We start from the raw sequence: 14,544 nt of genomic DNA on the forward strand, positions 1-14,544 counted from the left end.
ATCACGGTTCACTGTTGAGCATGCCAGCAGCTGTTACAGCGCAGGCTGAGCTCCAGTTGAGGAACAGTTCTTAGTGAAACATGATGTTTGAGAGCGAGGCTTAACCTCATGCCACTAAGGACATGAAGTCCTTGGGTGTAGTAAATAGTAAAACTAATTGCAATCCATCACATCTCATCAATTATCTAAAATGACCCGAGTGATGCAGCATCGATGTAAACTAACCCCTAAAGTTTACGAATTCCAAATGAAAAGTGTCTCGGGTTTACTTCCGTGGTCAAGCGCGTAAAATAACGGACTACCTATCTAGGTAGGTAGCTTAGCGGTCTTGACGTCATGGACCTTCAAAGACCAGCCTCAAATCTCGAGTCTATGCATCATGCTTCGCAATACAATTCCTATCGGGTGCGTACAGCAATTTGCTCGCATACAACGCGTGCGATGTGATGAGCGCGGTGATCTATTGTTGTGAGTTTTGCTGAGCTTTCCATGGATACACTTGAGAACATAGCTTTCGGATCCAGAGAATGGGTACATCGAAAGAGCAACTTTGCAGTAATTCCACGGAGCACCTTTTTACCCATCGCGCATGTAACCCCGGTTCCAAATAGTGAAAGAACATATTGGTAGTGCACTTTGATCAAAAGATGAAGTGTGGGAGTCTGATAATTTACACGAAGGCGGAAAGACGTACTGGATTAATACCGAGGGTGCTTTGGCAGTCACCAGAAAGAATAAGAATAAAGTGCGCCTTTGGCTCAGACTGCGGTATGGTTCTAGATTGGGCTTGGTCTTTGAGATTGTACTTTGGTATACGGTATGATTGCAATAGCTTTGATGTTAGAATGCTTCACGAAAAACCAATCCTGTACCTATAGCCCGAAAACAAATCACCGCTGCATATTAATATGGTCTTTCAATTCTGCTTCCCCGTCTTACACGCCTCGCCCCGTCGTCATTGCATGTTTGGTAATAATTTCGCCGTCCATATAGAGGATGAGAAGGTTACACGGAGCAAACTGTCGAGACCAGTTAGAAGATTGACACAAAAGATGCAAGATACTGGAATCCTGCTCGGCTACGTGATCAAGACACTGGAATCCTGCTCGGCTACGTGATCAAGACATCCACGTGGGCACTGCATCAGACCAAACGACAAAGCGCCACATCAAGTATAAGAGACAGTCACTGATCTCATCTCATTCTGTCATCCTTCATACGTACACCAGAAGCATGGCCCTTCAACTGTTGCCCACAGATACGCACGAGCAACAGCTCGCAAAGTATGTCCACGCCATTGACAATCTCACGCGAAGATGCACATTCGACGGTGTAGAGTTATCCTACCTCCCACACAGCGCTGTGGACACCCTCACAAGTCGTCAAGACATCACCGTATTCATAACCAAGAGCACTTACCCACGGGAAGAAGTGTCCTCTGTTCATGATGCTATCGCTCTTATAGATCTAATCGAATGGAAGAGTAAGAAACTCTTCCTCCTCGCCATCAAGCTAGGACTCAGTCTGGAATTCCTCTCTACACTCTTAGATGAGATGGATGATGATGATCTTCCTGTTGCGCAGGAAAAACACTACAAGATAAGTGAAAATTATCGGATCAGCATGTTCAAATTTCTTCGAAACCAAGCACTGGTATGTGCGCCAGTGCTTGATACAGAGAAATTTGATCAAGTGGTTCCATACCTATCTTGCATCCCGTTTTCAGCGGTGCACGTCGTCCGGGAACGAAGTGTTTATGATGTGTCATTCGATCTGCAGCATCTCAGGCAGGGGGATGAGAAAGTGTGGAGAATGGAAGTCTTTGGGAGTACAGAAGAGCCAGATGTGCAGAAGCCTCGATTCCAGTGGGGCTTTATATGTGAGGGAAGGTGGTATTTCTTTCGTGAAAAGCCGAACGGAGATGTTGATGAAGATTACGAAGATGATCGTGAAGTGGGCGAGGGCGACATACCCGAGGTTATGGATGTGCCGGACGTAAAGAATTTGCCAGGATATGTTTCTCACTGGCAGTAAATAAGCACGCAAATCTGCTGACGGCTTGAGCGTGATCAGTTTGTGTAATAACAATCATGAGCTCTAATTACCTAATCTTCTCACCGGAGTTTAAATAACTCTGGACGGCACCAGTCTAGTCACTCAAGCTCTCATCCGCCAATCTCACGAGAGCAATGGCATCATCAATAAACACACCTACAACCATACCTTATACCTCTAAATACATCCTCATCCAGCACTTCATACAGCAAAATACCATAAAGTGCACCATCTTTAGCGTAGAAAACTTCTTCCTTCCCCCAGCCGCCATAAATGCTCTTGCCACGCACGAAAACATCAGAGAAGTAGTGGATTGCGATTCCGATCTTAGAAAGATACACTTCCCCGATCACAGCCGCTCATTTCTCGCCCATCGAATTTATAAGCATGCACAGAAGCTATTTGTAGTCGCCGTCGCAGAGGACTTAGTCATGCTTTTCCTTCGCGATCTACTACGAGGAAAGCGTGCAGTAGACGAGTATTTACCTCTCAAAATGAAAACTCGTGTCCGAGACGAAAACGACGTTTCCTGGCCCGACGTTGATACGCGGGGATTTCTAAATAGGCAGAAACTCGTTTGCGCACCAATCTTTAATATGGGCTCGTACAAGCAGATGGTTGGTCGTCAGTTCGGTCTACCAATAGTAGAGGCGAGAAGGGTAGCTGGGAGGGAGGACGAGGAGAGAGAGATATACGAGGTGAAGTTCCATGACGAGTATTTGAAGCCTTCGGAATCTGCAGAGCCCGGTGAAGAATTGTTGCTGGGGAGGATGTTCTTGATGAGACGTTTTGCGAACAGAGGTGAGGCGACGAGAGACAATAGCTTTGACAATGCTGTGTTTGGATTCAGCTACAAGGGAATGTACCATTTAGTAGGCAACCCTTAATCTTCACCGTCATAGGAGCGAAAGAACCAAACCGCGCTGATCAAGGGGTACACTGGCTTGGTAATGATGACACATGCACGCGAGCTGACTTGGTATTGTGTAACCATAAGCTAACATGCGTAAGAGATACGAAATATACCAACTTTCAGTACGACCTCGTGTGACATGAAGCTGAACGCCTTAGCTCCTGTTTCAAACTCTTACAAATCTATTGCCAATAATTTTGTGGCCAGCAGAAAGAGAAAGATTCCCTGCTTGAATGGCCTTTAGATATAGCGCATTTGTAGCCAACAATCGGGAATGATGCAGTACGAAGACGAGCAAGACGCTACGGGAAGCCAACGACAAATAGCCATCTTGTCAGATAGACTCGTGAAAGCAATACTACATGGGTCTGGGAAGATAAGACCAAGACGAAAGCCGCAACAGAGACGTTCATGCGTCCCTAGACTGCGATTATGATCGAAGACCCACACGTACAGTGCTCAATACACAGTCTAGAGTCAGCTACCAGCCGATGACGTATTCATCATCGGTACATCTTCTGTTTCGCACACCTGCACGCTGCACAGATTTCTGCCGTTACTCAACGCCTACAATCTCTTCTCATCATCGGTAAGCTGGAGAAGTTTTCTCGGCTAGTTGTCCAGATGCTAATGTCGCACAACCACACCTCAGCTAGCGTAGTCTGTTAGCATACAGCGTCTATCCGAGTAGTCCGATGTGTGTGTAGGAGCAATGCAAAATTGATCGAGATCGCGTGCATACAAGCAACGAAGATCACTTGTTGAATTGTCGATCGGACCAAGATCGGCCGGGGCAACGTTGTGATCTGTTGCCGGGGGTTTGATCCTTCACACATACGTTCTTGGTACGCATACCGTTGGCGAGAAACTTGCCGCTGCCTTTGAACGATGACGATGTGTTGCAGACTGGGCGGACGGCAAAAGCATCTCGACGTCTTCTAGTGTACCATAAGCAAGCTTGACATCGGATACGCACAGAGGTCAACGCATGAGCCTTCTACCGAGCATGTAATCCCAGATGCCGATACAGGTCTGTTGGCACGTAAGAGCGAAGGATTCTGCAATCTAGAACAATGCGGTAACCCTCGGTCCTGGGCGATCCACCATGTTTGGTAGACTTGCTCAAGCCAAACCCGGCGAACCATAGGAACTGAAAGAGCAGTGCATCAGAAGTGCCGTAGCGCCAACTCCTGTTCTGCGGCTTTCCCCGTTGAACCGGAATCTCTCTCCAAGTGATCATGAGAAGCAAGCCATTTAGTGGTGACGAAATCAAGGTTCTCATATTGCGCACGAGAAACACCCCAGACCTTGTGTGAAGACGCGCGGTCGGGCAGGACGGGTGAACGTCAGTCGTTCGATGAGCGTGCTGCCGAGAAGCGAACGATGAAAACTCTTTTGCTACCCAAGAGCGAGACTGAGTTACTCACCACACACATGTGATAGGCCGCGATGGGATGGGTGTGGAGATGGATAGGTATCGCAATCGATAAGTGGATAAGGTAGGGCGCAAATTCTCGCACATGGCTGCCGCGCGGAACCAGTGCCGCCCAGTAGGACAACGCCGAAGGTGCAGCAGCCCCACAATTCATTTCCAGCGCATGCTGACGGCTTGTGAATGCCATCATCACAAAGTCCAGAAGCTGTGGAGTTGGCAGCGTGCAGAACAAAGCGAGCGAACGACAGCTTTCGTTGAGACGGTCCGGCAGAAGAACCGCAGGAGGATATGTCACCTTGACGCTGTGACGGCTCGCCAACCGGTCCCACGTTGCGAATCGGCGCACAGCAAGTTGGAGCTGGCTGGCAGGCAGTGGAGCGTACGCAGCCAATGGTGAGTACGGAGAGGCAAAGTCTGAATAACGAGAGCGTGTCCACATAGCCACGCGCCGTCGTCGCCATACCGCTTCTGCGTTCTAGCCCATCTGCTGTTAGTCCAGGGAGACATGGCGCGACTCCTTGCGATACACGTGTGTAGCATTTCCCCAAGACAGGTTCAGTCAAAGCGGTCGGTGCCTCATCTGCGATGATGACATGTGCCCGAACGAGGCGCAGACACGCTGTGCCTGGGATGTTTCGTTTACCGGCTTCAGCTCCAGCCATGCCCCTGGCGGAAGAGGGCGCGAAGAGCTCCGCGATGCAGTGATCGTCAGGCACGGCGTTGTGATTGGCTGACTGTGTCCGTCGCCATGCCACTTGCGGAAGCATGAAACCCGTCAGCTTGCGATATTTTGAGCTTGGCCATATTTAGCTGGAAACCAGCGCACTGTCAGTGTAAGGAAAAAGAAGGCAATCGATAGAGGTGGGAGGGCCCTTGGCAAGCGCATGCACATGAACACAAGGAAAAGGAAGTCTGGAGTTCGTTGCGGTGGAGATGAGCGCCGACAATTTCGAACGAGCGACGGCCATGGGCGAATGAGCGTGGTAGTGGGTCGACGACTCGAGCTTGTTTGCGGTGTTGTTGAGGCCGCCATGGCACGCCGTTCCACCAGCAGCCGGCCCGGAGTGGCAGGCCCCCCGATGACAGAAGCAGGCTAGATGCGTCGTGGTGAGCGGAGGATGCGATGCACAAGCGATGGCACCAGGCACGTTGCCAGGGGCCGGCCTAGTGCCGGCCCTAGCGTAAAAGCTGATGGGAATCCACTCTGCCCACCTTTCCTTCACTCACTAACCCACACCATCACCCACACACTCTTTCTATATTTCAACCTGCTCCCTCCCTCCTGTAACACTCATTCTACAGGCTCGAGGTCTTCTTGTTCATTCATTCACTCCCTAAAGACATTCTGTCTTCAACACTGTCATTCCTGACACAATACATTGTCAACGCGACAACTCACAATACCACTCATTCGAACTGCTAGTCGGTTCTGTCACTCCTGCAAATCCCCAACAAACACCTATAGCACCATTCCTTCAGCTATCCAACACTACCAACCGTCAAAATGAAGACATCCGCTGTCCTCGCTTCTATCCTTTTCGGCTCCTACGCCGTGGCTGCGCCTTTCGACAGACGCGCCCTTGTCTACAAGACCGAGGTCGTCACTGAGACCGTCGTTGTCTACACCACTATCTGGGACGACGAGACGACCGCTCAGCCCACTACCACCAGCGCTGGCGAATTCTACGAGCAGCCCAGCAAGCCTTCCACCACCAGCACTGTAGTCGTTCCCTCGTCTTCTGCTGTGGTCACTCCCCAGGCTGCTCCTACCAAGGCCGCCCCCACCTCCTCCAAGGCTGCCCCCCCAGCCTACACTCCAGTTGTTCCCGAGAAGCCCTCCAGCGTCTACACCCCTCCTGTGGAGACCCCTACTTCCGTCTACACTCCTCCTGCTCCCACCACTCCTGCTCCTGCCCCAGTCTCCTCGTACGTCGCGCCTCCTCCTGCGCCTGAGCCAACCACTACCGCAGCCCCCGAGCCAGTCTACTCTCAAGCTCCTGCTCCTGCTCCCTCAAGCGCTGCCCCTAGCTACGGCTCTGGTGGCGTAACTTCTGGTGAATCTTTCGACGATGTCGAGATTACCGTCTACGACATGAACGTTGGCGACCTTGGTGCTTGCGGTGAGCTCCAGACCGATGATTCCAAGGTCGTCGCCATCAGCATCGGTGCCTGGAACGCCATGGGCGGAAGCATCCACGATGTCATGACCGGCGAGTCTTCCAACCCATGGTGCGGAAAGCAAATCGAGATTGAGTACCAAGGCAAGACTGCCACAGCCAAGATCATGGACATGTGCCCTGGCTGCGTCAACAAGTACGACATCGATCTCTCCCGCTCTGTCTGGTCTGAGCTTGGCCTGTCTGAGACTACCCGCTACCACGGCGTCAACTGGAAGATCATCTAAACGTCTTCCTCAGCCACGCCACGATCCATATACCCAAGATTCTGATATCTCGCTAGCGCAGGCAGGGTCAGCGCTTTGCACGACCAAGTTACGACTCATTCTTTCACGCATCAGTCAGGGACCGGTGACCGGAGTACACGGAAAGGGAACCGTCAGATACCGCGGTTCTTGTTCAGCTTTGCTCTTCTAGATTTCGCCTTGCCATCTTGTTGCATAGCAGATCCCATGATGTATATGGGGATACTTTGCGCATTGGAGGGCTCATTCTCACATTTCTTGTCGCTCTTTGACTACAGCGGGCTTGCCCTGCTTTTCTTCACTTCCTTGTATAAGACTTTAGGGCTGGTGTATGGGAGAACATCTTAGATACCCATACAAGTTGGACATCGGAGGTTCACATCTACCAAAAGAAAATACATGACGCATTGCGCAACTTCAAAATCATCCTCTTACTGCATTAACGTGAATGATTATGATAGTCGCATTGTCTGTGCTAACCTCCTTCTACGGCATCGGCAAAACGCTTCACAGTGGCTAATACGACATCCCCTGATAATACGAGCTGAGCTATTAACGAACGCGCAAGCACTCGACTCATGCCGATGCGACGATGTGGCTGCGCCTCACGCCTAGCCACCGTGCGTACTTTGCCAAAAGGAAGCGCCGATGCCTCCGAAAATACAACGCTGGGCCGCAATGCATGCTACCTTCATCCCTCCATCACACTCTCCTAAGCAAGGCTATTCAGCCACAGATCCCAGATGCAGACCGACCTTGTGAAATTTCGATCCGCAAAAGAAATGAGACTTCTGGCCATTTGCGAAGACTATGTCGCGACAAGCACACAAAGAAAACACTGAACGCCTGACGTCTAAACAACGCTTGCGGCTCGTTTCAGAAGGAACCAAGTTGCGATGTGCGAGGTGTTTGCCCCTTGATAATTTCATAATGCGCCGGGGAAGGGTCTAGCACGGAGTGTTGGTGCTTTGCTGGGCTCCACATGTTGGCTGTTTCAATCGTGAACACTAGTTTGGTTTTTTCAGTCGGGAGTTTTGTGCGTGTTGAAGTTTGTTGTAGACCGACGTTATTCCGGCTGGGAATATGACTAAAGGACAAACGCTGTGTTGATCATGTTTTGTTCGCGGTTGATGGACAACGCAACTGCCCCCTTGAGAGTGCCAGCAAGGATGACGTCATCGTGACCGTGGACCAACACAACAATAACCAACAGTAAGGAATGAACGGAGAGATGTTTGTAATGCGCATTCAACACAAGTCAATTACGTACCAACTTTTCTGAAAGCTGAACCTACAACCGCAACAATTTATCCAGAATGGCGAACCGCCTCTCTCACTCTCTCGATGAGATTGAAGCGCACACTCCTGCGATCAAGTCCCAAGATGCGGACACCAATGTCACCTCCAAGAACGGCGAGCAGGTAAAAGAAGGCGATCATGTACACACGCGGATAAGAGGTGGAAGGCACGAGGGCGATGTACGCTATCCACGTCTGCATCTGCAGCACGTAAGCCTTCCAGGCTAGAGCTGACACAACGAGAAGGTAGACAAGATGGTGGCCAACCAAGAAGAAGCTGATGCAGAGGGCGTAAAGCACCCACCAAAGGTACGTCTCCAGAGAATCTGCTAAAGGAGAAGTAGCGACAACAAGACACTGATTTGATTGACTAGGTGTTATTCACAGACCAGAAGGGGAAAGCTGTAGCGCACAATCCAGGTACACTCGATGTGACGGATAAAGCCTAACGAAACGGTTCTTTTCAAAGTCCCAGACTATATCCGCAGGCAATATAGGACAAAGGTCTTGTCTCCAGATGTTCCTCACCGCAGCGAAACTTGGGATCAGAAAGAGAAGCGACTCTATAGTAAAGCAGAGCGCAGCGATTTCCATATATGATACCTACATTCCATATCCTAAATCTCCAGCATCCGTCTCCAATCCATACCCCCAAAATACCTCCCTGTCCATCTGCACAACGTTTACCCGCCTCCCCAAACCTAACCCTCAGCGCACCCACGCAAAACACCCATCTTTTAACCGCCGGGAGACGCAGCATTCCACAGCTCGCTTCTTTCCTACCGAAACCGGTAGCTGAGCTGATGCACCCGGGTGTGAGTTTTACCAGCACTCATCCGGTGGTCAAAAGAAAGTTTCTTTGTGCGCGCGCTGGTTCGCGTGGGAAAAAGCGAGGCGCGTGGTGCCATGCGTTGTCTTATCGAGCGCTATCTCACGTGCGCGCCTTGTGCCAACGTTGTTAGGCACGTGGAGGGCTGCTGTTGGCGAGCCGAGGCTGTGGGTTGCCAGCTGTCGAAGGCGTGGTGGGCTGCGCCCCGAGATTCCTCCGTTGGAGCCCGCGTTGGCAGCGAGGAATAAGCAAATATCTTCCACGCTGAATACGAGAATTTTTGGTAGTGTTAGAGGAAGTAGCTGGGTTGTGACGTATTGGCGGGGTGTTGGTGGGTTTGTTGAGCATGCAGGGTAAGTAGTAATGGACGGCTGCGATGCCAAAAGTAAAGTAAAAGCTGAAAGACTACTGCATGTTGTTCGTTGAACACGTCTTGGAGTGATGAAGGTAATCGCTTCAAGAAGCTCCAGACACTTGAATGCGTTCGTGAAGAGCGTCTATTTTGAAGGGTTTGCAGGCTTCAGCCACGCCTGCATTGAACTGCGCGTCATGGACACTTGCTTTGCGGCAGGATAATGTAGTTGTCCCTCAGAATATAGCTGTGTTATCAATTGTTTGTGAATTTTTCTCGAATTACAAACGTAGTAGTCCGTATCGCCATACAGTAACTTCATACAGTGCCAGCCGATGGCAGTCTCCCAAATCTTCATCTCGTCCCGAGCATCGATCTTGATGGGTATAAAATGAAAGTAATACCAGTACTTGTCGCTTTTGTCCCCAAACCTAGTAGTGTCTCAATCTCATAAAGCAAATCATCGCAGTCCGCATGCAATGCGCCTCCCGGCGCGTGTGGGTATATATGTACACCAGCTCATCCGGCGTATCCGGGTCCGAGCCTTCTTTTATCGTCGCTTCATCGTGCCTGCTTGATCTATGCGAATGCGCTGGCACCACCAGACTCGAGCAGTTCGATCTCGGCCATGGTCATGGACGGGCTCTGGAAGCGTGCAGGCAGCTCGGAGCGGTCGAAGTATAGGCCCTTGCCTGCCTCAATGGGGCCCAGGTTCCTGCCGGCTGCGCCGCCAATGTGACCACCAACAAAGGCGCTGGGGATGTGGTTGAGTGGGCCGTGCTGCTGCGCCTTCTTGCGGTAGGACGCGAAGGATGAGGGAAGCTCGCTCATGGGAGAGGCAGGGTGGACGTGCGGGGTGTGGTCAACCTCTGAAACGCAACGTTAGCTATCTATCATGACGCCGTGTGATGGTAATGCGTACTCTGAGGAGTGCTGCGCTTGCCCAGGAAGCGGATCATGGGCTGGCGAGCGAGGGCGCGTGTAGCGTTCATTGTGAAAGAGATGAGGTGGGGTTGTTGGTGGTGGTGTGATGTGCAGGTTGCGATTGGTGTTGGAATTGCTGAAAAGCTTGCGCAGAAGACTTCAGATGATGTTTTGTATTAGAGAAGCGAAGTAAGGCGATCTCGGGACAGATGCTGGCGGACGGACGATTTGTTGAGTTATTGAGGAGCAGTTAGGTTGAGGGGAGCCGCATAAATGTTGTTCGCGTTCGCGGAAGGAAGACTAGGTTGCGCCGAAGGCCGCTCCATGATTGCAAACCAACAACCCTCCCACTCACACGTGAGCGGCATCTCCCCACACTCGAATGAGCAAATGTCAGAGCAATGGGTATTTCTAAGCCAATTCCAGCGCAAGCCTCGGCGTTTGTGGGCTTACGCGCAACACTTGGAGTCGTTCTTGAACGTTCGCGGTCATAGCTCCCATGCCGCCCCGGTTGTCTTTTCCAAACTTTTACAAGTGCATCGCTCGCCGCCAATGACAACGCTGCACACGCCCGCTCGCCTTATCACCCCGCCGCCTTCTCCAGATCCTGACCAGCGGGAATTGCATATTGATATTCGCTTCTCCGACTGCGGTGCGGACGTGCGGACCCGACCTGCTCACCATGCACGAGTTGAGCCTCTACGGCCAGGTCACCTTTGCGCGCTATGAGCAGGTGCTGAACATCCTGGCGGGGGTTGCCATGATGCAGCCCCAGCGCGTCTTTGAGCGCCATGTCGTCTACAAGCCCACGCGCGAGCCTGAAGAGCCGGGCTCCAATCTTGGCCGTCGCGGCGGGACCCAGACTGTCGCGCAGAAGCAGGCCAAACAAGCTGCTCCCGTCGTCCTCTACCACACCCGGCTGGTCCAGAAGCTGTCGGAAGACGACTTTGCTGCTGAAGATGGCGTGCCGGAAGAGAGCGCAAAGGTCCTGTCCGCTGATGTAGACGATGGGGAAGAGCCAACATGGTCCTTCGTGTTCAGGGATGTACCGGATACTGGTGATAGAGGTGTCTCCATCCGCTTCACCAACACCACTGATTTGCTGTCTGGCGATCCACATGCCTTCATGATCGCCTCGGGACCCAACCAGTGAGATCTTCTCCCCGTCACTGCCTTCACCCCTAACCCCAGCGCAGGTTTGTGACCGAGTTCTACGTCGAGGGCTACCGTTTCGTGCTCGGCAACGTCGTCATATTCCTCCACCGCATCCTCCACGAGCCCGGCATCCGCAACGTGCAGAAGAGCCCCAAGGCCACACTACCGACATGGAAAGGCCTAAAGCTTCTCGATCCAAGTGGTGTATACACACTTCAAGCTACGGTCCGTATTGAAGACTTCAACAACGCAGCCGTACTCGAGGAGGGGGTGAACGAGTTGAAGAAGTTCCAGGCGCAAATGAAGGGTTGCGTGAACTTGGACTTGCCAGATCGGCTCGCACTAGACCCCCGTGTCAAGTACAAGGCTCCTGCAGCTCCTGCCACTCAGGTACGGCCTAGATAATAGACCTTCTCTTGCTGAGAGAGCAAATGGATATGGACTGGATGTTATCAGGGTAGTAGTCACCATACTAATACTGAGGGTACTTTACATGCAATGTGTCTGGTCCCGCACCATGGAATGATTGGCGAAAAACATCAACGCCGGGGCTTCACACCAGCCTAGTGCCAAAGGCATCGCGATGAGATTGCGCGTCGGATCAGAAAGCTGTGCAGGTTCGATCTTCTGCTGTGTATCTGGTCTCAGACGAGTAAGTATGTTTGTAGATACAAATCTCCAGTCTTGGCTCGGCGGAGGTAGCTCCTGTATAAACATGCATGGTATATTGTAATAGACGGAGCATTGTAATGTTTGTGGCGCGATCGCTCCGGAAGAAGCGTGTATGCTACTGTCGTGACAGCGAGTTCAGTCCAGGCACGTGCTCGCGCGATTTCGTGTTTCGCGCCGAAGGAAAGCGCAAGCGAGCAACCTCACCGACGTTGCTTTGTCAACAGAGATCAACCTTCATCGCCATGCACCCACCTTGGCAATAACATAAACTGCAAAATGTCCACTCGACCTGGTCTCAGCAAGCGACCGAGCTCTACCGGAAAAGACGTGTCGCCACCTCCATCGAAGCGGCGGCAACAGTCGACTACAACAAGTTCGTCAGTCATCGCTCGATGTGCGTCTTTGCTGACATGACACAGGCAAGGCAGTCGCCAATTTCTTTACACCTGCCTCGAAGAAAGAGCCAGAAAAGATGACTTGGCGGATAGTCAAAGACAGCTTGCTAGTCGGACGTTTTGGCGTGACGGCGCAGTCGGCAACGAAGGGCAGGCGCAGAATAGCAGCCTTTGACTTTGACTCCACACTTGTCACATCTGCATCAGGGAAAACATTCGCTCGTGATGCAAATGACTGGAAGTGGTGGGATAGTAGCGTTCCAGGACGGCTGAAAGAGCTGCACGCAGAAGGCTTCCTTGTCGCTATCGTCAGCAATCAAGGTGGAATCAGTCTAAAGCCGGATCCCAAGACCGTGAAGTCAGATCAGAAGCGACTAGCGGACTTCAAGACCAAGGTGACAGCAGTCTTCAACCATCTCGACTTCCCGATATCGATATACGCTGCGACGAGTCGTGACCGGTACAGGAAGCCCAGGACCGGGATGTGGGACGAGCTACTGGAGGACTATGATCTTGAGAATGCAGATTCAATCGATCTAGAGAACTCTGTATTCGTTGGGGATGCTGGTGGTCGCGAGGCGGTGGCTGGCGGTGTAAAGGACCACTCGTGTGTCGACAGGTTCGTGAAGATCCCGAAACGTGCATTCATGATTACCAGGATACTAACTCTGTGTAGAGACTTTGCTGCTAATGTCGGTATACCATTTCATACCCCAGAAGAGTACTTCCACCATGAAGATCCCCGACCATTCGTCAGGGCTTTTGACCCGACCGCTTACACGGGAGTGCGTGCTGAAGGCTCAACACCTGCACGTAAGTCTGATACGCAACTTCTCAGCCGTCTCCCCGTCGTCCGTGTGCTAACTCTATCTGCAGCAAACGCTTTTACACAAGCGGAAAGCCCCGAGATCGTCATGTTCTGCGGCAGTCCGGGCTCAGGTAAATCATCGTTCTATTGGAAACATCTGCAGCCACTCGGATACGGGCGTGTCAATCAAGACATTCTGAAGACTGTACGTTGCTGACTGAGTCATCCTGCCGCACGTGTCGTGCGACCCTTCTATACTGCGAGTAACACTCTGAAACAGCGCGAGAAGTGCGTAAAGGCTGCTACTGCACTCATCGAAGAAGGCACGAGCGCGGTTATCGGTATGTTCATGTTGATCTGGGGCCCCAATACATTCCGCATACTGAGCTAACCTGTTCAGACAATACCAATGCCGATCCAGAAACACGCGCTGTGTGGGTTATGTTGGCGCAGAAGCTGAAAGTTCCCATACGCTGCGTACTTTTTACTGCGACACCAAAGCTGTGCGAGCACAACGATACGTTCCGCGCATTGAACCTTGGTCCAGAAGTAAGTTTAGCTACTGAGCCTCTTCCCGTGCGTGAGTGCCGGAAGATAGACTTTGCGGTCGCTTCAAACCTACAATCACACTATCCGATGTGGAAATTGGTTGTGCGGAACATCCGGAATCCTCGAAATCCCATTACCACACGGAGAAACTCCCATGCTAACATCGGATCTCCACCCACAGACGAACCGCGAATCTCGTACTATCCTGCCGCACGTTGCGTTCAGTGGCTTCGCTTCCAGATACCGTGAGCCTAAGCTTTCGGAAGGTTTCGCAGACATAATCAAGAATGATTTCGAGGTACGCGTAACCCAAGACTTTCCACGCAGGCTGGGCTGCAGGAATGTAACATGGACTAACCAAAGTATGCATTGCGTAGTTTGAAGGCTCCGAGGAGCAGAAAGTACTATGGAGCAGATACTGGATCTGACATCATAATCGAGAACGCGAATGCGAGCGAAAGCGAATCATGTGACTAAGAAATGTCCCCAATCGCAACAATTATTGGCAGCTAAGTAGCCTCGAACGCGTCTTCATCGACCACTGCTGTGTGGACAGAAAGTCCGAAATGCTGTGATTGGGTGAAAAGAGAATGTTGCTGAGGGGCCGTCCCCCGAGCGCAGGTTCGCAGCTCTAGTCTACGCCTTCTTCCTTTTCTACGCCGTTGAGCGCGTGGCTCCCGTGCTAATCGAAAAACGGCAGTTCACACGCACAGATTCTTGATTTCCAGTGCGAAATT

At 51.6% G+C, this 14,544-nt stretch overlaps 4 protein-coding genes across 4 annotated transcripts; 3 read left to right on the forward strand and 1 right to left on the reverse strand.

Moving 5' to 3' along the window:
- Positions 1-5,907: 5,907 nt before the first annotated feature.
- Positions 5,908-6,807, forward strand: J4E88_000541 (uncharacterized protein; the record flags this gene model as incomplete). The annotated part of the gene is made up of 1 exon (XM_049394215.1): positions 5,908-6,807. One exon carries the CDS (start codon positions 5,908-5,910, stop codon positions 6,805-6,807), a length of 900 nt encoding a protein of 299 aa, XP_049260044.1.
- A 3,076-nt stretch (positions 6,808-9,883) lies between these two features.
- Positions 9,884-10,296, reverse strand: J4E88_000542 (uncharacterized protein; the record flags this gene model as incomplete). Its single annotated transcript, XM_049394216.1, has 2 exons — positions 9,884-10,173; positions 10,227-10,296. 2 exons carry the CDS (start codon positions 10,294-10,296, stop codon positions 9,884-9,886), a joined length of 360 nt encoding a protein of 119 aa, XP_049260045.1.
- Positions 10,297-10,910: 614 nt separating this feature from the next.
- J4E88_000543 (uncharacterized protein) lies at positions 10,911-11,788 on the forward strand (the record flags this gene model as incomplete). Its single annotated transcript, XM_049394217.1, has 2 exons — positions 10,911-11,377; positions 11,425-11,788. 2 exons carry the CDS (start codon positions 10,911-10,913, stop codon positions 11,786-11,788), a joined length of 831 nt encoding a protein of 276 aa, XP_049260046.1.
- A 543-nt stretch (positions 11,789-12,331) lies between these two features.
- On the forward strand, positions 12,332-14,235 carry J4E88_000544 (uncharacterized protein; the record flags this gene model as incomplete). The annotated part of the gene is made up of 8 exons (XM_049394218.1): positions 12,332-12,428; positions 12,475-13,069; positions 13,127-13,263; positions 13,327-13,463; positions 13,539-13,599; positions 13,659-13,807; positions 13,989-14,105; positions 14,185-14,235. 8 exons carry the CDS (start codon positions 12,332-12,334, stop codon positions 14,233-14,235), a joined length of 1,344 nt encoding a protein of 447 aa, XP_049260047.1.
- Between the last annotated feature and the right edge of the window lie 309 nt (positions 14,236-14,544).

Source organism: Alternaria novae-zelandiae (genome assembly GCF_023758075.1).
Source record: "Alternaria novae-zelandiae strain BMP 2774 chromosome Unknown scaffold_1, whole genome shotgun sequence".
NCBI classification, from domain to species: Eukaryota; Fungi; Ascomycota; class Dothideomycetes; order Pleosporales; family Pleosporaceae; genus Alternaria; species Alternaria novae-zelandiae.